This window comes from Coturnix japonica, chromosome 2 (genome assembly GCF_054131305.1).
Source record: "Coturnix japonica strain WE chromosome 2, WE-NBRP24, whole genome shotgun sequence".
NCBI classification, from domain to species: Eukaryota; Metazoa; Chordata; class Aves; order Galliformes; family Phasianidae; genus Coturnix; species Coturnix japonica.
The window spans coordinates 28,393,206-28,420,719 of record NC_140664.1 but is presented as its reverse complement, the minus strand read 5'-3'; the positions used below and the strand labels follow the sequence as shown (position 1 = coordinate 28,420,719).

Here is a 27,514-nt window from a genome sequence, read left to right as displayed (position 1 = left end):
TTAAGACATGTTTATTAGCAGATGGCACATGAGATTCAAAGGTCACTGTGGAAGGTAACATTTTAAAGTGAAACAACAATATTTATGTTCAAATACTATGCTGATGAGATCATATGGAAAATTGTTTCTGATTAAATTAGTTTATAAATAGCCACGGTATATCTATTGAAGACTCCCAACGCCGCTTCTAGTCTCCTTTCTCTTATTCTATTGTTCCCTAATTTATGTGGTAATACAAGACTTTATGTAAACATAGTAACAGCGGGGGAAAAAAATCCGTACTGGATGGACAACCCAACTTGGCTAAATATTCGAAAATCTAGTGTGAAACTTGTATCCATTGTCTGCTGCTTAAAGATAATATTCTGCTTAAGAGTTTTTAAGACCTGAAAGAATTTTTAACTTACTTTTAAATTCTCTAGGGTAAAATTTGCCCTGCAGACATAGGAACTCACTGCAGACAACTATCCTAATTACAGGCAATATCACGTGTTACAATACATTGGAGAAAAATCATGTTATGCTACTTAAAGATAATCCATACAATAAACAGAAAATCCTCTTCTTTAGGGTTTCCATAGGAAGATTGACTGTCTCATAGTTCATTAGTAAATATTATCAGTAATACTAAACCTGAAATCCCGCTTATCCTCTCAAACTGTCAAAAACTACGCAAATTCCAGCAGGAAGTTTTTGCACAGGTCTAAAAGGGCAACTAAGCTCTTAATTAATATTTCTTATCTACAATGCCACACAGGCATTAAAATGCAAAGGATTTAAATGGTACTTACTTTTCAAGTGATCCATTTTCAACTTTCAGAGTCCCTTCCACTGGATCCAGTCCTTGTTCTGAAAACTGTTTCAAGGCACTTAATGCTGCCTAAATAAAAAATGAATTGTTAAAAACCCACTGACACAGCTGTGTTAATACCAAATGGAGGAGGATGTAATGTCGGTATCTTGAAGTCATCTATACTGCAGAGCTTATAAAGAGGGTACAGAACAGCGCCGTGACAAACAACTCTGTTTGTGGACAAGTTTGGAGATACCCTCCTCTTCCTCGGTGTATGAATGATTTCTGTATGTGTTAACAAAAGCTGCACCATCTACATCAATAAAATGATATACTTTTAGGATTTTTGCTTCTCTGGCTAGAAAAGGCTCTCCACCTTCCCCCTGTGCTTTCTTTTTCACACTTCCTAGAACTTCCTATGGAGCTTGCAGATCTTGTCTTACAGAAGATGTAAGCAACAGGTAGATGGGCAGCAGGGCACTGCCAGCACCCCAAAGCTGGAACTTGAACAACACAGCAGACTGATGTCTCATGCATTAGTGAACTGCGCTAAACAGGGAAAGCCAATGTGGAACAACTATGAAGTATCAGAATAATGACCAATTTTTCATTCACATTTTTCTGCATAATTGCTTTTTTTGTTGACAGAGTTCTCCCTCAGCTTCATGAGTCCTGCTTTAGTTCTGAGAAGCACATTGTTCTTCTTTCCTCTAGCTGCTTTGGCAACAGACAAATGATTTTTTCTAATTAATTTAGCAAAGGTTGATTATGAAATTCTCGGGCACCATGTGCCTCGCTTTGAAAACACACCCAGAACAATAAAACAAATTAAGCCTCTCCTGTCTTGAAGGTGAAAGGCAAAGCAGAACTTTCTATTTAATCACTCCCACCTAAGATGCATTAATCACAGAGTAGAAAAAGAGGTGGCTTTCCACAGATATTGTCACCCAAGGTGACATTGCAAATACTGGAACTGACTGCAGGTTCTCTGGCACTGTTGTTCATGGTGAAGCCAGCAACTGCTGTTTAGAAAATTGGAAGTTGCTCTCTTTGTCATTGCTGGGACAGAAAGAATCAATTTCTCTATCTTCATTTCCCGCTCCTTTTGGACAGCAGAGGCTCTGTTAGAAACAGGAGCTGCCATTGTAATGTAAAGTACTAGATTTGCTCCCAAACTAATTCTCTGCCTGGATTCTCTCAACAGCTCCTTCCCTTGAAAGGTATGTTTATACAACTTAAATATTATCAGACAATGTGTATTTTGGCAAGATGAAAAACAGTGCAAAAATTGCCAGGCTACCCTAAAATAAAAGACCGCGTATCCCAGATTTGTCTATAGTAATGACTAGCTGCCAAAGCTTCAGAAGGCTGTACCCTGTACTCCCACCCATAACGCATGAGGAGGAATTTTTTTGACGGTGAGGTTTCATGGTTTTTTGTGCTAGCATGCAAATAAAAAGCCAAACACTTCTTAAACATCAGACTATCACTGTTACTTTCTTGTCCACTCTTCTTTTGCCGCATGCTCTGTGCCCCTGTATCTGACATCTGTCCTGCTCTCTACTCGTTCTTTATTCCCATCTGTTCATATAATGATTCCCTTCATCTAAAATTATCTGCTGCCTACATCTTTCTATTACTTTTCCATGCCATGGCAGAACCTCAGACCTTCACCTCGGACACAACTTCTCCCATTAAAGGATCTAACAGTTTTCTCATCCTTCAGTATCCTTTCTTTCCCCATTTATTCTAGTTTTCTTGACATATTTGCATTTTCTTATGGGACCTGACAGTGCCTGCCATTTCAGAAGTATATTCTCAGCTCCCATAGGATCACCATCCACCTTTCCATTGTGGATCTCAATCACACAGCTAAATCACTATGTTTGTTCCAGCCAAACCAGTTTTTCCCAGTGGCAACAAGGTTTTTCTCTCAAATTCTCTGTTTCTTCCAATTACCCAACACTTTTCTACATCCTAATTTCTCCCATCTGCTCTTCTCTGTGGGATTATTTCCAATGCAATGTAAGCACTGCTCAGCAAGTGAGGGAGAGGCTGGAACTGGGATCCTGTGCTTCCCTACACAGGGTTGTTCTGTATTGTCTTTCAGTTGATCATGGGCTATCGACTACCAGCCACTAACAACTCAAGGGGTAAGGACTGGCACACAAGAATCTCCTTTCTTCTTTTATCTATTTTTTTCCTGATTGACATAAACAAAGAATCAGATCTCATTTGTTCTTATCTATAGTAGCCCAGGGAACTTTACTAGGAGAGAAGGAAGCTGAGATATCTGCTCCTCCTACAGCTTTATTGCTATCCAATCTGTTTTTTTTTTTTAACCTACCTTGTTTACTTTTTTTAATATCCATTCTTAGCTTCCTGGTCTGACATGTGAACTGTAAACTTGTTGTGAAAGGATGGTTTGTTCGGGTTATTTGTTTGTACAGTGGCTTAGACTGAGAGGACCTGATCATAGCAATGAGCAGTGCCAAGTAATGTTTCATTCAAAATTAGATCACAAGGTAATCATGCAGGGTAGAATGATCTTGATAAGTGGTCACTGAAACCCTCAAATTATCAAAATATTAATTGGACCAACCCAATCTTCTTTTCTAGAATTGCTCTGAATAAGCGCATCTGTTACTCTCTACTGTTCTACTCACAGAACTGCTTATTGCAAAGCAGTATCACACAGATTACAGAGCAGCCTTAATATCTGTTTTCCAGAAAAAAACTGCTTTGGAATGTCCTGGAGGAATATGAGCCACTGTCTCAAAGGAAAAGTCTTTTCCTCTTCTATCAAAAAGGGAAGAAATACTGCAATACACAGTTATGAAATCCTTTGCCTGTAAGCACGGGCCATTACTATATGGGTGTTGATGTAAATACAGAATAGTTCAAGGAAATATGTAAAATGAAGGCAAGATTAAAGATGAGTAAAGACATACATTCTTAATGACAGCACAAAATCCAAATCCTAATGCTTGTACTGTGGTACAATCCAATTCCTCTGTTTCATCCTTCAAAACATGCTCTTCCCTAATACAAATGTGATATAAAGGTGAGATCTCAGATATAGCGTATTACTAAAAGCAAATTTTAAAAGAGTCAAGCAGCAGGAATCCTGTACTTGGTATTCCTGACCTTCCAGGTGGAAGTGCCAGGTGCTGGTGTGAGCACTGCTGAAGAGACACTCCCCTACATCAATCCTCATCAATGGGTTTCCCACCTTTGCTGCTCTGGAAATTGATATTTTCAAAATCTTGGGCTTCTCACCATTGAGTCCCGACTTCCTGTCTTATGTCTCATTCCCTCATCTTTCTCAAGCCAATCCAGTGCCCCTGGTCTTCCCTCATTAATAACTACTGGAGTTTAGACTTCTTTAAGAGCAGAGGAAAACACCTCTACTTCTCTACAAATCTCTCCCTACCTAGGCCTCTTCTTTTTCCTACTCCTATATGCTCTCCCATCCAGGATCTCCAGCTGCTCTCCTTCCCCAAGTCCTCCCAAACTCTTACAACTCACAGACCCCCTTTATCATCCAGTTTCCTAATGTATTCCAGGTTTACATGAAATTTGATTTCTTTTGCATGGAAAAACATCTTTCTCCCTGTAGGTCACCTGTGGAGGAAGCCTAACTATATATATCCTGACTTCTGCAACAACTTTCGTATTTTGGGAAAGTTCCTTTCATTTAAAAATATCTACTAGTGGGAGGTGACTGAAGAGCAGTAGACAACAGATAGAGTGAGATACTTTGGACCCTTATAGATATCTTTAATGCTTCTCCTTGCCCTGTGATACTCCTAGACAGGCACGAAGATGTTGGATTCAGGAAGAAAGCTGGTAGCTGAAGGCTGTGACCTGAATAATTAGCAGTGACACAGAACCCAAGTAAACGGCAGTGAAGAAGCGCTGCAAGCAGACACCAGGCTAATTTAATCTATGATTCAGTTCTATTAGTCCCAACGGATTTACATGGCTTGGCTTAAATTTAACTTGTGAATGGCAGATAACTTAAATGAAAAGGAAAGAAAAGAATGAAACATTTGACAGTGAATCTGGTGAACAATTTCCTCTTTTCAAGGCTCAACACTTCCTTGCATTGATATTTTTCTTACAATAGAGCATCTGCACAGATACAGAGAATTTTTTCTCTCCCCCAGAAGATTTTATAACTGTTTTGTGAGTGAAGCCCCATAGGTTACAGAACAGATGTCCTTACACATTCCTTGTATCACTTGTTTTCTATGTAGCTACAACAGTGCCAAAAATACGATGCCAACAGGATGCACCGCACTGCTAGCTGTTTGTCTTGGCTGCCATTTCCAGTATTACTGTGTGTGTGTGTCAGGACAGGGATGGATGTTTCCAGTCATTTTTTAACTTTCCTCAAGTCAATTGGCAATTAGTAAATAGCATTCAAACTTGCAAATATTCTTCCTGTTTCTTACTCTGGGGATTAAGCATCTTGTAATGACAATCTAGTAACATTAGATCATACTTTTAGCTAGAACTGCAGACAGGCACTACACTAGCCCATGTGCATTTAAGCCCACATCCTCATGATAACTTTTTCCCATTTGTTTTAGCATAGTATGTACTTCGTGCTTTTCCCCTTAAATCCATATTGCATTTCAGATTGGTCCATGAAACTGAAAATGTTCATTTTGTTGTTTTTCTGAATGAAGAAAGGGTCCACAGCAGGTAATAAAGGACAGAAGGGATAAGGGAGGTAGGAGGAGTGGAGGTGTTGTCCTCTACATCAAGGAAGGAATAGAGTATGAAGAGCTGTCCCTGAAGAATGGCCATTAGCAAGTTGAAAGCCTATGGGTGAGAGTTAGAGACAGAGGCAACAAAGGGAGAGTTGTGCATGGGATCCACTACAGCCCACCCAACCAAGTGGAGCCTGTTGATGAAGTCTTCTTCCTCCAGATACAGAAAGTATCATGTTCACAGGCTCCTGTCCTGCTGGGGGACTTCAACCACCCTGGTATCTGCTGGAAAAGTAGTATGGTGAGTTGTAGACTATCCAGGAGGCTCCTGGAATGCATTGAGGATAAACTCCTGAGATAGGCAATAGACATCTCCACAAGGAGGGATACAATGCTGGACCTGTTGCTCACCAAAACTGCTATCAGTACAAGCTGGGGGATGTAAGAATAGAACATAGCTCTGCCAAGAAGAACTTGGAGGTTCTGATGTATGGCAAGTTGGACATGAGCCAGCAAAGTATCCTTGCAACCAAGAAAGCCAACTGTATCCTGGACTGCATCCAAAGAAGTGTGGTAAGAAGGGTGAGGGTGGTAACCCTGCCTTTCTACTCTGCGCTGGTGAGATCTTACCTCGATTACTGTGTTCTGATGTGGAGTCCTCAGTGCTGGAGAGATTTAGACTTGTTAAGAGTGCATCCAGCGGAAGGTCACAAAAATGATCCAAGGGATGGAACACCTTCCCTATGAGAACAGGCTTAGAGAGCCAGGGCTGTTCAGTCCAGAGAAGTGAAAGTTCTGGGGAGACCTGATAGTGGCCTTTTGATACCTAAAGAGGTTCTATAAGAAGGAAGGGGACAGGACAAAGGGAAATAAATAGTTTCAAACTAAAGGAGGGGAGATTTAGATTGTATATAAGGAAAAAGGTTTTTGCAATAAGGGTGGTTAGGCACTGGAACAACTTGCCCAGAAGGGTGATGGATAACTGGAGACAGTCGAGGTCAGGATGGACCAGGCTCTGAGCAAACTAGTTTAACTGTCCCTGTTCATTGCAGGTGAGTTGGACCAGATGACCCTTGAAGGTCCCTTCCAACTCAAACAGTTCTATGGTTTTATGATTCTGTGACAAGATTTTACCATCTTAATAGGTGAGTCTGAGATTGAGGTTAAGTCTGCAAATGACTTGTGATCATGGTGTCTGTAAACCACATGCAACATACATGAACAAATAAGAGTGTACGCTTGAGAAAATGCTGGCATGCCAGGTCAAAAAAACAAACGCATCAAATTCCAGTCCTTGATTACCCTTGCAAGTCAAAAGCCTAGAAAACAGCTGAGTTGATGCATGAATCAATCTGCTCACAAGTATATTTACAAACACTCAGTGCTCATCTGCTTTCTAAGCTGAAAGAAACGGTGCTCCCCAAACCGGGAAGGTTCTTCTCTGCTCTGTGACAGATGAGGCCTTAAAAGGCAGTATCATTTGTGCAACAGCACTGCAGAAATCCTGTCTGCATCAGTAATGACGTGCATTTCATGACTTTTCAATGTGTAGCTTTAAATTTCACATTTAAAAGCAATTGGAAAAAAAAAAACAACAACACCACAGCTGTTGAGGTGAGTCTGAGGATGTAGTATTCCAAAGTTAGGCAACTATTAAACTCCGTGTGCTTTTAAAAATATTGTTCTTTCTGACTATTTTTGCTTTCTCTTGATGAAGATATTTCTGACCAAGCCTCCACCTTTAACTTGTCCACATCCAAAAGTGCACACACAGGCGCATAAAGGTAAGATACATCTGCATGTGTAGACTTACATACACGCATATGAGGTAGCTAAGATTTGACTTCTTAACATCTTAATTTAATCCCCCTGGATTCAACAGGTTGGCAACATATAAGCTAAAATGAAATGAGGAGATGGTTATTGAAATAAACCCCTTTTCCCAACAGCTTCTGTTCTAAATGATTTCACTGCACTGGAAGTGATCATTTCTGCTAGGAGTTCTCTCTGCTTTCCTCACAATGCACTGTTCTCCCCAGTTGATTAGATTTCATGTGAACCAATGTTAACATCTGTTTAAAAATTAAAGTCAGAAAGGCTTTTCACACTGCACAATGTAAACCTTAATTAAATGACTTTAAGCCCTTTCCTCGCACCGTTTATGATATGCATGAAAAACACAGTTATAATCTGATTAGCTCATGTAGTTTACATGGAAGCAGCATTTTCCAAACTGATTAATGTCTGCACAAATGAACAGTCACCTGATAGGCACTACAATTAAAGACAATGATTGCACCTGTCAAGAAAAGAAGGCTAGAGGATAGAAGGAATCCAGTATCTTTGAACTAAGAAGGAAGCTGCACAGACATAGCTTAGAATAAGTCCCATGCAGTAGTTAATGCTATCCCAAGGCAACTCATGCATTCACCACTTAAAACGGCATACAATCAACGTAAAATCTGACCTTGCCAGCTTTCTAGGGGTAATCATAAAGTAAGGATTAACTGTTCTTGAACAAACTTCCCTACAGATTGCACAGAGCTTCTATCAACAACAGCAACCATGTCGCCTTCATCCACCTACTTTTATTGGACACACATATTCATGGTTTGAAACCCTCCATGCCTCTCAATATTACAAGAAGTGGATGGAGTGAAAAACACTATTCAACATGACATTTTATTTCTGCAGATCTTCAACACAGGTTGTTGTCAAGGGTCTGTAAGTAAAGGGATTGTAAGCAAAGGAACTAGCTGAGTCAAGAGTCAGTTAGGAACTGGTGTATTCTAGCATGTGAACTACCACACTAGGTAACCCATCACCATCCTTGTGACCATGAATAATTTCAGAAGTAATGAATGGCGAAGCATTACCTTAAAACCTATGAAAGAGCAGCATGATTATCTGAGGTGAGACAGTTCTATTGTTTTAATGGTCCCTGGCCACAGGGAGAGAAAAACACATGAAAAACACTTAATTACTAAAATAATGAAAAGGTATGAGATTTTTGTTTGCTTTTGTTTTGTTTTGCTTTTAATGAAGAGTGCCTGATCAATCAATATGGAACGAGAAACTTAATATTAGCACAAGAGATTAATCCAGGGCAGAAATGGCAGCCTGTTAGCCAACCTTCAATTCATTTTTACTCTCAGGTGAGTGTACGAGATGAAGGGACAGCTGAAAGTTCTGTACGAGACTCAGAGAGGAAGTGTTCTTAAATCTGCATCTTCTCAGACTTCTTTCTCTTCACACATACTCTATTGTGAGGAACAATATTTTCAAGTGATAACAAAATGCTAACTTTGCATTACAATTGATGCTGGAAATCAGTAAATTAGTAGTTCTTTCTGAACATCTCAGAGGAGCTTTCAGGTTCAGTGCTAGTGTCTACTGAGGTGTATATATATTCTTCACTATAACAGTGAAGAAGTGAGGTGTGAAAGTTTAGCCCAAGTATCAACAGTTCAATCCTAATCAAGCTCCTTTTGTCAGGTCATTTCAGTGCCTTTTCAGTCTTTATCTTATCGCATTTATTTTTAAATTTCTTATTTTTCCTTCAACTGTTATAAAGAATAAAGATGGTAAGAATAATGCATCATCACAACTTACTAATCAGCATAGTGCAAATGATTTAAAGATAAATGTCCAAGCATTTACACTATATGCAAGAGAGTTTCACCAGACAGCAATTAAAATTCAAATTAATCTTGCCTATAACTTTGTATCCTCAGCCAGAAGCTACTTAAGTACTACCTTTCAGAAGGAGGTAGACACCAAAGTAACAGAGGTTCTTTCAGTAACTACAGATAAGGGCATTTAGATGCTAGTGACTGGATGAACAGGTAGAGGTATATCACACAATGTAAGCAACACTCAAAAATGGTTGAGAAGCTGCAGACAAAAATTGCAAGAGATTTTAAGAAGAATGACTTTAAACCTACAACTAAAAACAGCAGAATGTATATCCTCAGGCAAAATGCTGCACCAGCAGGGAAGAAAGGCTATGAATCACTGTCTCTTTCACCACTGAAGGCTGGAAAATATCCTTGTCAGCTGCGTTCTCAGAAAAAAAAAAAAAAAAATATATATATATATATATATATATGATTATTTAATTATTTATTTATAGGCATTTCTACACATCCCTGTGTAGATTTGCAAGTCCAGTCTCATTAACCCTATGTGTGTAGCAGGAGAACGTGATTTTAAATAAGTAGACTGAGCTTCTTGGCTGCGTAAGATTTCATGGTGACTTCAAAAACACGGTGCAACAGACAATGGCCACAGTTCTGTACTGTTTCATAGCACTTCCTCAGTACTGAAACGAGGTAAAGACCCTGTCATTCCCCACTGGGAAATGGGCCCTGATGCATATTGTTAGTAACGTACAGGTAGCCAGAACTTGTTCCAATAAAACAAATGAGTTCTAAAGTGTATTGTATTTAAACAAGATATAAGCATTTACTCTTTTATTTAAGCGGTTTTCTTAGGCAAGTGCTCATTTAGACTCACTGAATATTAAAAGATTCCTGTGAACTCTCAAATCCAATTCATATCAAAATTAATATACAACAAAATAATACAGAAATTGATATGTAAAAATTAGTATACAACAAATTTCTAAAGATCAGGTGTTACTTCAGCATGCTTATATTTCCATGCCAAGTAAATGCTACCTGTAAAACACAATCATTAATGTTTAAATGCTTTTCATCTCTACTTGCAAGTATGTTCCTCGTAAGACAAAATGGCACCCAAGGATAACAAGTAGTTTTATTACTCTTGTTTTTCTATATAAGGAAACTGAAATAAAGCCTGTGCTCAAGCACAAACATGGCTGGCCAAGGTCAGGCACTTTTACTAGTTTATGTGCATTTTATCATAGCCCAAGAGAGATGGGGAGATTCTGAGAAAAAGTATGCTACGATGGGAAAAAAAACCCACATGACTGTAATTCAAGTACCCCATCCCTTCCACTACCACACAGCAAGGTAATATTTTCATTAATATTAAATACTTTTCACAACATAGCAGATTAAGAGACTCCCTTCAAAGAGAAACAGGTAAGTGAGCACCTCTGAAAAACTTGTTTGTTTCATTGAAATGGGTTTTTGTTGAAATGTTTTATCTTTCCTTCCAATGTTTACAAAATAATTCTGTATTTTTGTTCTGTAATATTTGACACAATATTATTTTGAAAGACTGTGCACTTTAATTTAGGTATGGAAATGATTTCCTTAATATCAAATTCCTTGGTTTTAGCTGTTTTAAAATGAAAGAGTGTTTGTTCAAGCCCATTAGCGCAGATTATAAGTGTGTGTCAGTCTAAATACGACAAGAAACTTGACTTTGAAGACAAAAGCAGTAGATTACACTTAATACAGAGGGCTGTCCCTTGGCGCATTCAAGCAGCACATTAGAGCTTGAACAATGGGGTGTTTAGGGATCTGGATTCTTGCATAACAACATCTCCAGCAAAGTCCACATACTAAATTGCGTACTATCTCTGTTTCAGTGTAACTCTACTCTTGCAGTCTACATACAGGCATTCAGAGAAGGACACTTCCACCCTGAAAGCAGTAAGGACCAATCCCTCTCTTCATTCTCCAAGTCTCATTTTACAAGTGTGCGTGTATGTCCAACAAAGTACCAAATCTAGATTGACAGCTAAAAGTGTTATATTTAGCACAGATGGCATGTAATTAGAAATCTGAGTGTTTCCAAAAGGCAAAAGTTTTTGATTCTGATCTCAGTGTATTTTTATACCGCATTAACCAGTATTTTTCTCCTAATTGAAGTTGATTTAAGTGAGATCAGAGTCAAGCCCAAGAGCTACACGCCGAAATTCTCATCTGAAGCAGTTTGTAATGTAATTTTGTCCTTGCTAACTGTTGATGGCTTATCCTCATCCCATTTTAACCTACAACCATCAGCTCCTTTAATGGAAGTGCCTATAAAGATCTTCTCTAAAATATGCTTTTCCAGCACACTTAATGTCTTTTAATGTCTTTCCAATTAAATCCAGATGTGAAAAGCTTAAGGAACAGTTCTCAGGACTGAAAAAGATGACATAAATCTTGCAGCTGACAGAGATCCCACTGAGCTCAGTTGGGGAAACTCACAGAGGACTTCTTGTGGGCCAGAAAAGCTGCTGGGTATAAAGACAGATGTGTATACTCCTATTAAAAAAATTTAAATAAAAACTGACTCCTACAATGAGGTATCCACAATTATCAGGGACATTACTAACTCAATCCCTCAATGTGCTGAGCACATCCTGTGTGGCACAGATTTCCCTCATCTTTTCAGGAAGTTTATCAGAGTTGAAGGGGGTCACATCTGTTAAGGAAGGAGCGCCTCACCTTTTAGGATTGCAGATCTTAAACTGGTGGAGGGGCTGATTCTGGAAAAGCTGTCTGTCTTCATCTCACACTGTTATCAACAGGGAGATAATGTGCTCAGCAAAGCAGGACCCTGAATTTCCATCTCCTTTACCTCCTCCACAACCAGGTTAGCAGATTAAGTTGTGATCTCAGTACAGAGGAGACGCTAAATGTGCTATTAATTATGAATTCTTACTAATCTGATGGGAAACTGGGCATTCCTAGTGACTGACTACCACTGCTAGGCAAGTGCTGTTTGTGCAGCTGTCAATTTGGGGGTTATTTTGCTGTAAGCACTTGCACACTCTCAGTTTTGTGGGTTTTCTTTGTTTTTGTTTTTTTATATTTTTTATTTTCACAACAGTAGATCATCTTGTTTTGCCCCTCCCCAACTGTTTGTAAATGTGGGCTCAGCTCAAGCCATATCTTTTGGGTACACAGGAAGTATCCTCCTCCCCCCAGACCATGTTACAGAAAGTTTCTAGAAACCTGTCCAACGCTAACAGCTTTGATGCTTTTCCTACTCTCCTGCTACCGGCTTATTCTTGAAAGTGGTAAAACATCCAGACAGGTCAATGATTTTTAAAGAGCTGTATGTCCATGAGAAATAAGAAAGAAAAAAAAAGGAAAAATGTTTCAGGAAACCAGAAGGACACATTTCTAAATGAAGATGATGTTTGAGTCCATGTTTATAAGTGACAGGAACTTCAGTAGAGATACTTTGGATGCTATTACTTAGTTTCATTTTTCTATTCTTATTACAGTATTTTAGCACCGAGTATATAGAACAACAAAACTAGGTAACAATCCGTGGACAATCCTACTTACTTGGGTATAACAATGAATGCTTGAATATGGGATGTAGACAATAATGCAGACCTAACTGGAAGTGGCAGGCTACTGACACCCTGACAGCACTTGAAGATAAAATTCCTCTAGATCTCTACTTGCTTTATTTTCCACAATGGCCAGCACTTTTAGACCATCACTCCTGCAGGGCTGAAGGCTGGATCTGACTCCCACCAAAATCAGCGTTTCATGACCATCACTCAGGAGACACGAGGAATGCCCTTCCCTTGGAATGAACTGCTGTCTCCATGAGGATCCCAGTCTTGGCTAGCTAAGGGAATGAGCTCAAATCTCCTGTGCTTTGCTGCCAGGGACCACCAGGACAGCTCTGATTTATAGCTTTTTTCTTTGCAGTTTTATGATACAAGAATGTTCACTTGTAATTACAATAGCATTTTGTTGGCTCCCTGCCTTCACTTGGGTATGCACAACACCATATCCTTCATTCCGGCCTTTTCATGTCAGGACCCACAATCCAAGAAGAAAATTACACCAGAAGTATTATGAAGATGCTGCAGATCTTGCTGTCCCTCAAAGAGGTGACTCACATATTTGTCAGTGGGGATGTGTGGCCAGCTGGATGGGACCCTGAACTAGGAGTCAAGAGGAGAGATGGTCAAAATTCTTTTTCAGAGTAACACTGAATGAAGACACAAAACTTTTTATGAGAACATGTCAGTTCTGAGCAAAGTCCTTCTAGGTCCTGGGCAGACGGTGGTCAAAAAACCACAGGGAAGTGCCACACATGACCCCTAGGCTGATGAGTATGTGTGGGGTGACACATCCATACTGGTTTGCTCTTCCGCGTGAAAAAAATTTCAGGAGGTTTCTAATTCATTTCAGAGTGAAAAAAAAACTTGGAATCTTGATGTGTTACGTGGGATTAAAAGTCTGTTTCATTCAAAAGAGCGACTCTGTCACTAATCTGCTGTGTGACATTGGGGAACAAATTTAGCTGAATATTTTTCAGGCAGATACTCTGCTGTTGACTTTGAGATCAAGCAGCACATTTTGATCATCTTTTGGTGTAAATTTGATTTTGTCAGTTTCAGTAGGGGCATGCACTTCTTTAAAGGAAATTCCAGGTATTTTTGATACCACTTAACAGTTAACTGTCAAACATTTTCCAAATCTTCTGAACAAAGAATACTTCTGTGCAACTTTAATTTATAGAGCCATATATGTCTCATTTAAAGTGCCTGTGATTAAGAAGAAACACTTGAGCTTAGATTTTTCTACTAAATGAGAAAAGTTTAAAGCCAATAAACTGCATCTAGGGTTTTAGCAGGGAGACGAAATAAAGGGCACGTTTGTTCCTGGTCACTGAGTTTTTAACCTAGGTCTGTTGCTCCTGCTGTTAAGCTCCTATACATTCCTCACTAGCACACAGCGTCCAGCAATCCCAGCTCTCAGAGTCAGGAATTAGAGGTGAACTGCAAAATAAAACAGTTTTTTAGGGGAGAGCTAATGTATGGCAAGTGCCATACGTACTAACATAAGAGAAAAGCTGCAAAGCCTTATTTTTTATCTTCTTCCCCAGACATTTTACAGTTTTAGATTACAAGTATAAATTCCAACTTACCAATTGGATCTGAGGATTCTGATGGTATCTGGAACACATGGAGGGCACTGCTGAATCTGCTGAGTAGAATACCATCTATACTTCACCTAGCCCTTCAGTGCAGTGGTGGAGAGGCTGAGCCTTAAGCTTGGACTCAACCTTCTGAAGATGTAAACATCTTCCAAGTGGCCTGAAATTTGTCTTTACTGTACAGCAAGGAGGATGGAAAATGCCCTGGTTTTCTAGCAACAAAAGAAAACTATACTATTTTTGTACCCTCATTCCCTTTCCATGCTTGAACACATTTTGTTTCTTCAAATTAAATACTTCAGCCTGTCTTTTTACACTATAGGAGCAGTGTCATAACTAAATCGTTTCTCCTTTTGCCTCAGAATTCTGCCTTTCAGGGACATTTGACTATTGGTTAAAGGAGAAGTAGAAAATGGAGAGTACCTAATCTGCCTTCAGCAAATCATCACTTCAGTGATCAAGTTAAATGACAGCACTGCAAAACTTTGTTTATTTTTGACTAGCCCAACCCTGCTATTGCACAAAGAAATTTAACCATCTACTTAGCAAATGCAGGTTGAGGTGAAGGATTAATCCTTACTTAAAATCAGTATTTGCTACTTCCCTATCCACATTGTGAAGTGGCAGACATAATTTTCACAGTATTATTCCAAGTTTTCTATTTCCTACAGCTCTTCTTTTTAATAGATAGGCTTTATCTACCCTCAGATTCAGCATCTGTTTCCACTTTTATGTTATTTTTTCTGTACCTGAATTTGCTCTACAGTCAATAATTCCCACTTCTGGTTGCTACCCAAACAGGTAGGAAGAGAAAAGGATTACTAACATTGTGGAACCAGGCACTTCCAGGTATCACAGAATCACAGAATGGTCTGGGTTGGAAGGGACCTTAAGGATCATGAATCTCCAACCCGTCACCAACGTCCACATTTAATACTCAACCAGGTTATCTCCATGAATGCTGTCCTCTGTGCTTCTTTGCTAAAAAGGGAACAAACGGGGTATTCCGTCACCCAGCAAGCGCTTAAACTAAGACATTAGCAAGCAGAAGGGAGGCTTTCTCAAGAACTCTGACTTCTTAAATTCAGGAACATCTCCAGCTGGCAGTTCAGCAATGCAGATTAGGCACTCCTTGACTCTGATTAATGGAGCTCTGTAACTATGGACCTGTTTTTCCTCCATTTACAGTTACAGTCTAAAAAACCCACCCAGATACATGTCCAATAACTTTGCAGAACAGCTGGCTGTTAGTCTGGAAGATCTGCTAACGGCTATTTTATCATTTCATTCTAGCACCTATTATTAAAATCCATTAACCACAGATGTCAAAAAGAGCTTATGCAAAATCTTGCTAGTTACAAAATAACCTGTCAGAGTTAGATTCAATAAAGAATTTAGGTGCTTACAAGTTAGGCACTGTAAGAGCGAGGTTTTAAATAGCATATCCTTGGAATAAAATCAAAGGTCTAAAGTTAAGTACTTGGTTTCTTTATTTACGTGTAAGAGAAGCGGCAGGTTTCTCTGAAGAACCCAAGAAAGCCACGAGCTGAATATGGAGCTACCTGTCTGAACTCCTGCTGCTCTCCAGAGTCCACATGCAAAGCCAGGTTCACACACAGAACTAACTAACTCCAGTGTGAGAATCTGATCTTGAGGCTCAGTGACAGAGAAACTGTTGAACTGGGCTATGCAGAAAGAATAACTTGAGATTCACAAGTGAAAGATATTGCATGAGAGAGCCTGACACTGCAAGCTAAAATGATCATAACAATTACTGAGTTGTTCTGAGGAGCACCCTATGTCCCCTAGATCATTTCTGTTCTTCACCCAACTCTTGCTTTAACACAACGCTCAGAAGTGGTAAAAGCAGAAACCATAATCCACTACTTTTGCCTTTCAGTGATTTCTTAACCTGTAGGACACAATCATATTCCTTATATTGTGCTTTCTCCGTGTGAGCCTGAGTATGTTAACTTTCTGTTATACAGCGTTTCTGATTATCTGGGAAGGTAGACAAACAGCTTCACATGCACTAGTGTGCCTCCAGTGGCCTGTCATTAAGAATATGTTCAGGCTGTGAAAGGAACAGTGTCTGAGTAAGTCAGCATTATCATGTAAAGCATGGAAACCAAAACTAACTGCTTTAGCCACAGCTGAGAAAAAAAGTCTTCAGGATGCTATTCTGCCTAATATTTATTCCATACGATTTGTTCTAATTACTATACAGCTGTATCTTAATAAAAGATTTTATTAAGTAATAGTAATCCTTAATTAGTCAAGCTGTCTTTATGCGAATAAATTCCGATAAGCATCCTCATGCATTCAAACTGCATGAGAGGATTTCCAGGATCAGGCTACTAGCAATTGTACTCTGCCACGATGGAGCAAAATTAAATTGTTTAAAATCAACACACTCAGAATAGAAGCAAAAATACTAATGTAAAACTAAAAGGAATATATGAATTTAAATTAAATGGCAGTAAAACATTACACCCAACCTTATTTTATGCTAAGAATTTGGTATTTGTAGCTGCCATATAAACTAAACAGTACAGTGACAACATGAAGGAAATGCTAGCTTTATAATGCTACCACCAGAAGAGGACAAAATGCAGTGATAGCCATGCACACCATACAGTGATATTTTTCAAGCATAAATAAGACCTCACTGAAACCATGTTTGAGATAACTGTCATGCTATCCAGTTACAACAAAGAGAGGAGGAGACCAGACTTATTATTGCCTTCACAATGAAATCAGTATAAACAAATCGTATAATGTTTGGACACCAAACTCCTGAAACAAAGAAGCCTAGAAAATCTCTTACAACCACCCACAGACTTCACATGCTGGCCTGTGATTATACAACTGGAGAAGATCATCCCAACTGCCATGTAAACCAATGTCAGTCTGCAAAAGATAGTACCATAATGGTTCTAATAAAAAATAAAGCAAGTTCCTGGAACAGTCACCAGTAAGGGATAGTTATACATTTATCTAACCATTTTCCCCATAAATAAGGAATATCTTTCTTAAATTCAAAGAAGACAACTTAGTTCCCATAGTGAGGGTAATAGCTCTCTTGTGTGCCTTTACAAAACTAAGGCACACATCCAACTACACAAAAATAAGCCTGGGACCTATAGTGCACTTCAACCTGTTCCTCCATGAAACAGTCTTGTCCTCATATTTTCTTGCTATATGGAAATATTCAGCCTAATTTTTAGAAATATGTATCTACCAAACAGCATATCTGTTTTTCTCCTTCCCTGGCAGCCAAAAGTAAATTATCTGAATTAACATACCCTTATGTCTAAAAGAGTTGTGAAAGGATACAGCCAGTTCTCTATGGATACTGTCCCCAAAGTGTAAAACACTACATATTTCTTAGGTTAGGCACAAGGAACAAGCCAGAAAATACAAAGGACTGTAAAGCACTGGATTAAGCCAGTTGCTGTGAAAATAAATTCTACGATAATTTTGGACCTGTCTCCACTCCATTCGCTTTAAGGCTGGAAATTATTTTACTCAAATAAAAATGTAATGATATGAAACATCCACCTTCCCTTTCCCAAGTATTGGGAAAAGCAGTGGCATTTCTTGGTTTCTATTTATGCCATAGAGACATTTTATCATTCATACTTGCACTTAGTAAAGAAACTTACTTTGTGGAAATCAACCACCTCTGCAAATTGGTTAATTATTTATATTTCCCTAACATTAATCTCATTCTTTTCTTTAGGCTAAAACTGACTGAACTGTAACTTCGTATGAGCAATAGGTATTAATCATTCAAAAGAAAACAAAAGGAGCAGTAGTACACTGATGAAGCTTGTTAGTCCTCTCCAGAAAGAATGCAACAATTAATGATACAGTGAAGGAATAGCAATCATTCAAATGCAGTTAAAAAAAAATACCAATATATATTTACATATATATGTAAAAGAAATGAAGAGTGGTAGCTGATTAAAACTCAAAAATCATGGGGGAAAAAACCTAAGTCATTTTTAGACTTAACAGGCTGAGAACATTTTATTTATTAAGAAAACAGCATATATATACATATATATAAATGAATAAATTGTTATTCTTAACAAAGTATTTTCAGCATTTATACATAAAGGCTGTTCCCTCATACAGCCATATGTGCTTCTAATCTTGTACTGCCAACATCTCATTTTTTCTAGACCTTATTTACACATGCAGTAGCATGTTGAGTTAACAATGCATTTGTTCCTGAAGAGCACTTTTCAGGAAGTGTAATATTTGCTTGTAGTGATCACTAGTTCTCTTGTGCTAAATGTGATGCAGTGATATCATGAAAACTGGGCATATATGAAGAGTTCATGACAATCAATTTTCCCCAACATTTTTACATTGTTTTTCATGTGAAACTCTAACTTAAATTTGAATACTACTTTGAATTCTAAATGCAAAACAAAAAAGTGGAAAAATGTACTTCTAAGTTGCACATTCAGTCAGAATGTAATTTCCACCTTACACTGGGACAGGGGCAAGAAGGAGTTTCCAATAAACTGCGGCAGTCATATACTGATATTTTTTGCACAATAGCTACACGTTCACAATGTAGACTGCATGTTTCACTAAATGTCATGCTTAATTTGCTAATAAATTCTAAAAAGAGCAAACCCCTCCTAATAACAGCTGCAGCAGCCCAGATGCCATAAAAACAGAATGCCTTTGCTATGCAGGGGAGGGGCTGCCCTTTCCTCTGTGCAGGCACGTGGAGATGCCAGCCATCACCAGCCATTCGCCAGCACATTGTGCACTGTGGGATTCAGACATGGGGCAGGGCAGGAAAGCGTGCAGAACTGATTTAACAAACAAAACATGGAATAAACTTTTTTGCTGATGTACAGGTGGCAAAGGAGTTTCATTCACATCCGGTTTGCTAAGTGGAAAACGGCAGCTCCAGCCCCATGCCTTAGTGTCCCCATTGCACCATGGTGGAACTGCATGGTTTTTCTTGCTTTGGCAACAGGGTCAAGCTCTAGCCCTAAGAAATTGATTCCATAAAGAACACATGTGCACATGCTGAATAACAACTTACCAAGTCTTTAGAGTTGATTATTTCTGATGAACAGCAAAGTTTGGCAGGCAGAGGAACTGTCCCTTCTGTTTGGCTTGTGGGAAGATAACATTATCATTTCCTCTTAAAACTCTTAATATACTGTTAGACCAGAAAGAACAAGCAACAAAAGTCCTGATTTATCACAGAAAATAGGGAAGCTTCTTCTTTACAAAGCATCGTGGAAGGCCTTACCAGTAGCTCTAGAAACTCCAGCCCTCAGCTTTTCCAGTGAAGAGGCCATGTGGGGTTCTTAGCCTCCTCCCAGGAATAGTACTCACATCATGCCTCATCCACCATTCTTACCAACTCTTTTCAGCAGTGAAAATCAGTCACCATGCCCATGCTTTGCCATCCATGCTCAAGTCAGTGTGGCTGAGGGAATGGATGCTGTCTCTGGGCACTGAAAGGGCTAACCACAAGGTCTAATTAAAGAAAACAGAAGTTCTTTTGCATCTAACATCCCATAATGAGGAAAGGGTAAGCAGAGGGTGAAGTGCGGCTTGGGATCTTACAGAAAATGTTCTGTGATCCTCGTCATGCAAATGAGGGACTTAGTCACACCCTTTTCTCTTTGGAGAATGCTACGAGGCAGGAGTAACTTGACAGCTGCACTCTCACAATAGCTAGATCAGATTCCAATATACTCTTCAATCCTGAGCACTGTTTTATTACTTCGTACTTAGATGTACGAAACTTCATGCACCTGCATTACGCAGCATTAAACCCTACATCTAAATCTGCCAACAAAGAAGCCAATTCAACCGGCAGATTTATTTGATGTGGTTGCTCACTGGGAAATGGATTGAAAGCACAAGGTTCTCTGAAGCCTACCATGGAGGAAACAACTGTAATATTTTACTGTTGTGGGCAGGACCCAAGCAAGTGATGGAGTAAGGCCAATTTGCTGTGATATGTTCCTTTTGAAACAAAGAAACAAAGTTCCTTTGTTCAGTTTTAACACGTTTCTTGACTTCTATTACCCACTTGCCTTTTTCCATTCCCAAGCACGGTTCCATTAATCATCCTTCTAATGGAAACACTTGTGTCTGATCACTTAGTGGTGGATACAGGCATAGTCATGGGCACACACTGAACAAGAAGCCCAAGGGAAGCCCAGCTGAAAAGTTTGGAAAAGCAAGGATGCCTTTTTAAAATAAACTTTGGAAAGGTCAGCAGGACAGCAAGGGGTCAGCACCAGGCAGCCAGTGGGTGGATGGCACAGGAGAAAGACAACAACACTTGTCATTAATTATATCTGTTGGAATGCTACACATTTCCCACCCCCCCAACTGGTAGTACTTCAGACATCCAAGCACAATCTCTCCCACGTCCTACACGACCCCAGGCAGGGCACATGCCAAGAAGCTTTCATAGAAACCAAGAAGTGGCTAATACAAGCAGAGGTTAAACATTTAAATGTGTCCCTTCACTCAGAAACATTTTTTCTCCAGTTCAAACTCATCCCTTCATATTTCTCTCCTCTATCAATGAAACACATATTCTCTTAGAGCTAAATATGAGTAGATTATGGAGCCCATCCTCAAGCTAACAAAATTCTTAATTTCTTTGGAGAGGAATAATTACTGGGAATTGGACTGCTCAGAGTAGGAGCTCCACTACTAAAACTGATGAGACAAGAATATAATACTATGTACCACTTACCTAGGTCTAGCTGTATCCAATGCCCTGTATTTTTTTCAAAATGTATGTAAATATCAGAACACATCACTACACTTGATTTTGCATGCCTTGCCATTGCAAAACTTCAAAGTATTCCTATTTATAAGGTTATTTGCTCCAAAACAAGCAGTATATTTTACTTTAATAAAATCCCCAATAAACTGTCGGTAGGAGAAGAGATGGCAGGCTAGTAATTCATGAATGGATCCATTCCTCACCCTAAACTCACCAAGGATATGACCAAAGTTCACTGTCTTCTGTGAGTCAAAGGAGATAGGTATCTCTGGAGTGTGATACTTGGGCTATCTCCCAAATAAACAGGTGGAAGGAATCAGTTTCTGTAAATGTCTCTCTCTGTTCTTTTGGTATAGGTAAAACTACACAACTATCCCTACCTGGAAGCACGGTAGTTGTCTGAAAATCATCCAAGATTATGTAACAAAGAAGCTTTGGGTATTAGAACTTTTGCTCAGTAGGTTTAAAACATGGAATGCTGTTATTTGTTCATGCTGTGATAATTTCTGCACATTGCTGCAGCATAGCCTGAGAAGTCTTAAAACCAAATAGTGGGGCTCCTTTGGGTAGGTGGAAGAAAAACAACAGAATCTAGAGGGAACTGTGCTGGAGAAGAGTTAGGTGTACCCTGAGCACTTGCAGAACTCTGTTTTGTACAAGCGTAACTATACAGAGATAATGATTTGTGCAAGATCAGTCTGCATATGCTTAAGTCTGTTAATGGGTTCTCAGTATCATTGGGGAAGAAACGAAAAGCCAGCACTGGGGTCAATGAAAAGTACTGCACAGTACTGTGGCTTAAGGAGAAATCCCTCAGTGTTGCAAGGTAACCTTCTACCCCAAATCCAGCTATTCAGATTGCAGAGGAAAATAATATACATTTTTGTAGAGAAGAAAAAGATGTCAAAAGAAAAAAGAGTAGTTTTCTGATAGATATAATATATAATAATAATAAAGTGACTGTGTTTTTATTTGAACGATGCTTCAGAAAGGGAATATTCAAACTGAGTGTTATGGTCTGTGTGCTCAAGACCTGAGATGGGGTTTAAACCCACAGCTTTAAAGCCCAAATCAAATCATCATACATTTTTGAGATTTTTATTTAACTTTTCCTCTGTAGTTTTCAGGCTTTCATACAGTCATAAAGCATGGGCAAACATAGATTCACTCTACAAGCAGAAAAATATTGTGGAAAGAAACATACATTGTGGTAAAGCACAGTGTCCACAGGAAAGTATTAATCATTGTTAACTGAAAAAGAAAGAAAAAAATTACCCAGTGCTGAAAAAGTAGTAGCAGTGTGAAAGAAGCAACTTGTTACTTGGATAAAGAACCACAGGGTGATCCACAGCACTCAGCACTCATGGGTTCACCATGCATTGTCCAGTCACTGCACTGAGTGAGAAAGTTAAGGACTGAGTGATGTAGGCTGCACATAAGAATTTAAAAAGCAACTCTTCCTGCTTACTGTTCAGAGAAAACAGTGAGCTACCCAAATGTGAGGCTGGCTATATAAACCATTCACAAAGCTCCACTTCTGAGTTATGCTTGTATTAACCAGAGACTGGATATCAGTCTTCCTCTCCTATGTTGGGAAGAAGACTATGTTTTACTTACGTCATAGCCAGAATGTACTTGCACAGAGATAGCGACACAGGTCAACCAAAAAAAAAATGGATTCACTACTCAATTCCCAAAGAGAAGTGAAAAAGAGACTTGTCCAAAACATCAGTTTCGAAAAGAAGCACCCTCAGGTAGCAGGATAAAGTCCTAAGAATTTGTCAGAGACCTCAATATGAAGACAAGTTGCCACCTCACTCCAACACACTTTTGTCCACTTAGCTCTTTCTTCCTCTGTGAAATCATGTGTTGATTTTACTGTTCAGTGCTACATGAACCAATGAAGAAAGTTACAGGCTAGCAAGATTTCTGTGCTATACTTACAAACCACATGCAGTCATTGTTTCATAAAGCCAGAAAGAAACCTGAGCTGGTCTACTCTGACCTCCTGTGTATGTCACATTGTGTTAATGCTGTATATATGCGTTGAATATAGAAATCCTATCCTGACCCACAGAACTGCAGAGATGTTTAGCAGCTTGATTCCACTGGTGAGCATCTTACAGAATGCACTTTTATCATTTGAATTTGAGAACCTACAGAATTTTGCTATTGGTTCTTATTATGTCCCTCTCAGCTAGATCAAAGAGTCCCCTAGGAATCAACAATTTTTCTTTGTAAGCACTTTGACAGAGTCAAGTCAGCTCCCAGTTTTCCCTTTTACAAATTAAACCAAATGAGCTTGCAAGTCTCTCACCAGAAGATGTTTTTCCCCACTTCCTCCAGCAAATACTTTTTTTTTGTGACTGTTTTCTGAACTTACCTCAGTGTTTCCATATCCTTTCAAAAATGCTGACATCGGGACTTGATGAATTCTTCCAGTACCAACTTGACCAATGCCGTTTACATGGATATACCTTGTAGCATACTTACTGTTATCCAACACATTTGTGGCTGAATACTGTAATGGGAACTCTTATTCAGATGCCCACTCCTGATCACTTACTTACTTTTAGGCTAAAATTCTCCATTCTGTCAGTATGGCTTTGATCTCTTGTTCCTTGATGAATAATTGTGTGGTTAACTATGTCACTGTGAACCTTCTTTGAATCCAGCAGGTTGGCTGCAATTTATTCTATGACTTACCATATTTAACACTCTGCTCTTCTTGTGCTATCAACGAACACTACTGAGAAATGATTTCATGCCTATTTCCAGACCACTGAATTACACGCTGCGTATAAGTGAAAATTGAAACTGAATTTTGAAGTGTTTGCTTTTGTGTTGTAGAGAAAGCACAATCTCTCATCTATTTGGAACAGACAGGATGATCCATGAGAAGTTATACATATGAAAAAAATAAAAGGCCAAGTCACATTTTCTGCTCTAGTTTCCAGTTTTGTATAAATGAATGATAGGACTGAAATGGAGATATTTCTGTGAGCAAGGAAGATGCTACAGGTCAAACTATCTAATTTCTGTGTAGATCAGGTCAGTAAACTATTGTCACTCAGCCTAGTACATGGCACACTCAAAGTCTATGGCTTTGTCACTTCTTTGCAATATCAGGTTTAAAGAACACATATGAGATTTTGCCTGGAATGGTGTGTATTAGTGTACTGCATTCCCAACGGAGCTAGCAAAGGAGAAAGGAAAAAAGTAACATATGATACTCAGTCCACAATTTTATTATAACATTCATTCCTCCCCACAGGTATGGGGAAAACTGGATGATAGAAAGTGAAAAAACAATTGTTGATGCAGATAGTTTAATAAATAAACTAAAAGAGAGGAAAATAATAAGTGATGCAAAGGCAACCCCTTATCACCTCCCACTGCAGACCAGCCAGTGTCTGAGCGATGGTTACTTTGGAAAAGCTCCCCCCCAAACAAATTGCTGAGCATAAGATTATAAAGCATGGAACATTTACTTGATCAGTTTGGATTCACTGTTCTGCCTGGGCCCTCTCCCAGACATCTGCCAACCCTAACACACTCCCTTGGAGGGCAGAGTGAGAAACAAAGACCTTGAAACTCTGCAAGCACTGTGTATCAACAGCTGAGACATCCGTGTGTTACCAACACAGTTTAGATCTCAAATCTGAAGGACAGCGCCATACAGGCTGCCAAGAAGAACATTACCTCCATCCCTGCCAGTCTCAGTGCTCTACCGGGCAACAGTGCAATAGTACTGGGTACAGAATTCAGATTATGAAAGATTATATCATTATCATTCATGATAATGAAAATTATCAGGTTACCAATGCTGCTCTAGCCCAAGTGGGTATTTATCCTATTTGACTATAGAGTATATGAAGTTGTGAACAGCTGTAGATCATGAATTCAGCAGAGAATGTGGATTTTTATAACCAACAGAGCTCTGAATTTCCCCTTTAACCAACACTGAAATTTGCGTTACTTTTTTAAAACTACATTTGCATGTGACACTGCACTGTCTTGCAGTCTTAAATATCATGCTCTTCTGTCTTCAGTATTTGAAAATCAATTATTTCAAATAATTAATGTTATGAAGAATTAGTAGCATCTATTACTATAAAGAAGATTGTTCAAAAATTTGGACAGAGTGAAATTATATAGGGCAGCCTAGATGCAAAAACAATGTCTATCCTCACATCTTACTCTTATATTAGCCTACCAGACCATTTTAATAGTAAAAAATCATATACTAATATACTACTCACTGTATAGCAGGAGCTTGCACTGTCTCAATGACAGGATATTAAATACCTTGCACTCTGTTTTCATTTAGTGTAGAAAGGAATCTAGGTCTGTTGCATCCAGAAACGGAATTAAGTTATCAAAGAATATGGATTTCAACACTGAGAAATGTTGTGGTTTCCATTAAAATATATATGTATATATTTGTGAAATAAAGTTAAAATAAAAATAAGATAGAATGTCATCAATTAACTTCAAGTAGAGTATTTGAAATACGAGACAAAAATTAAGATCTGGAAATTCAGTTTTCTGCATCATCCTCACTCCACCGTGATGTTATTACTGGACAAAACCACTTGGTTTTGTTCCCATAGCTTAGCTAAAAGTTTATTTGTTGATATACAATGACAGAACAGTCATTCTCTGAGTTGGGATAGGAAAACAGTTTAAACATCCAGCCCTTCCTTTGGAAAGGTTTTGTAAAGGCTCCATTGCTTTGGTCAGACATTTGTGTCTGGGCTCATAATCTGGGAAGAGCAAAGCCATGAATCCCCTAGAGTTATTATTTTACACAAAGTGACCTGTTCTCCCAGTTGTTTTTCCAACTGGGGATTCTGGTGAGAGAGATCAGGATTATACCTGCCTAAACTGTAAGAGGCTCTTCCCACTGAACTCCTGAAAGCTGAAACACTGTGGATTTTCTTTCTTATAAATATCCAATTTAAGAAGGAAAAGAAAGGGATCAGGCAATCCACAAATATAAGAGATGCTGGGATCCCATTATGAGAAGAAACCTTTGGACCTTTCTTGAGGCTTACATTCCATTGCCTGAAGCATTTCCTTAAATTATTTCTTGCAGAGTTCAATGAGTTGAACAGAGGGCTTTGGAGGGAGAAGATCTGAATAGATTAGAATTAGATGGGAATTGAGCATCAGACAGGAGAATGGCCACGATCCACACATTTCCATTGCTCCTCAGGACCTGACCTTGAATGTTGCTCTCACCGGGGTGACTACTCTGAGGGTCCAGACCTCAGCAGTTCCTGAGTGCATATGATGAATGCATCAGGAACAGGTACCTGCAGTGAGAGCCCTGCTGCAGTTCTCCCACCAGCCCATGTTTGTGGGTCACATCTGGAGAAACGGAATGGAGGGAAGAGTGGCTGCTGGTAACACATTTCTTGTTCCCACACATGGCAGTGAGGCTGCCAGAGCATGCAACAATCTCAAGAGCTCTAACACATTTCTCCAGTGTATTTTTTAAACAGTGAGCTCAGATGATTTTCCCAGTAGTTACAACAAATGGACCAGAAAGTTGGACAAAGTAGGCTGAGGGGAGCTTATTAGTCTAACCATGCAGATTGAAAATGACATTATTCTGCATTTTATTCTTTTCTTGACCTGGCAGAAAGAGGATATACTGCATTGTGAGTTTCCACACATGGAAAATCATCAAATCCCATCACAAACAGAAAGGCAACGGAGCACTGCCGAGTCATATTCAATTCTCACTTACCAACAATGTCTATCCTCAATTAGAAATTTTTGATTCTTTGTTAAATTTGAAGGTAGCACCCAAGACAGTTTTTGAAGCATTCATGTTTTTCATTTTAATAACCAATCTCAGCCTTCTTTCTTTCCCTGAGTAAAGAAGCACTGCTTCTTTACATTCGCTTGAAAAATGTTTCTCCTACTAGTTCTGATGAAACTTCGCTGCATCTGATGAAGGAGGTACTGGAGATGCCAACTCCTGATGCTGATTCAGAAGCACCCGCCACATGTTGTAAAAGTTGCTGCCTAAAAGGGATTATGTGTTCCTTCAAATAATATACGCTTACGGAGATATGAATAAACTTCCAAATTCCAAAATGATTAAAAAAATAAAATACTCCCACAGAAAAGGGGGGGGAAAAAAGGGAAAAAAAAGAAAAAAAAAAAGAGAGAGAGAACCAAAAAGAAAGTTGATGAAATGGAACCAATTCATGCCAATTTTTGCCAACACATTTTATATGAAAAAGATGTCAGATGTCCTGGAGTTATTTATAAAGCCAGTCTACAAACAAGAACTGTCAGTACCAGAAAAGTGGGTTTCATCTGCTTCTTTGTTAGTTTCAGAACATTTACAAACCTGTAGCAAAGCATAATCCAAAA

General features: G+C 38.9%; 1 protein-coding gene across 4 annotated transcripts in view; it reads right to left on the bottom strand.

Moving 5' to 3' along the window:
- The window catches only part of STAU2 (staufen double-stranded RNA binding protein 2), a 196,987-nt gene that overhangs the window by 47,297 nt on the left and 122,176 nt on the right, over positions 1–27,514 (bottom strand). For 3 of the 4 annotated variants that reach the window (XM_015855779.3, XM_015855780.3, XM_085539439.1), the window contains one exon: positions 792–880. The exons of the other annotated variant lie outside the window; for it this stretch is intronic. In XM_015855779.3, coding sequence (XP_015711265.2) covers positions 792–880 — 89 coding nt within the window. The remainder of the gene's footprint in view (positions 1–791; positions 881–27,514) is intronic. 4 annotated transcript variants of the gene reach the window in all.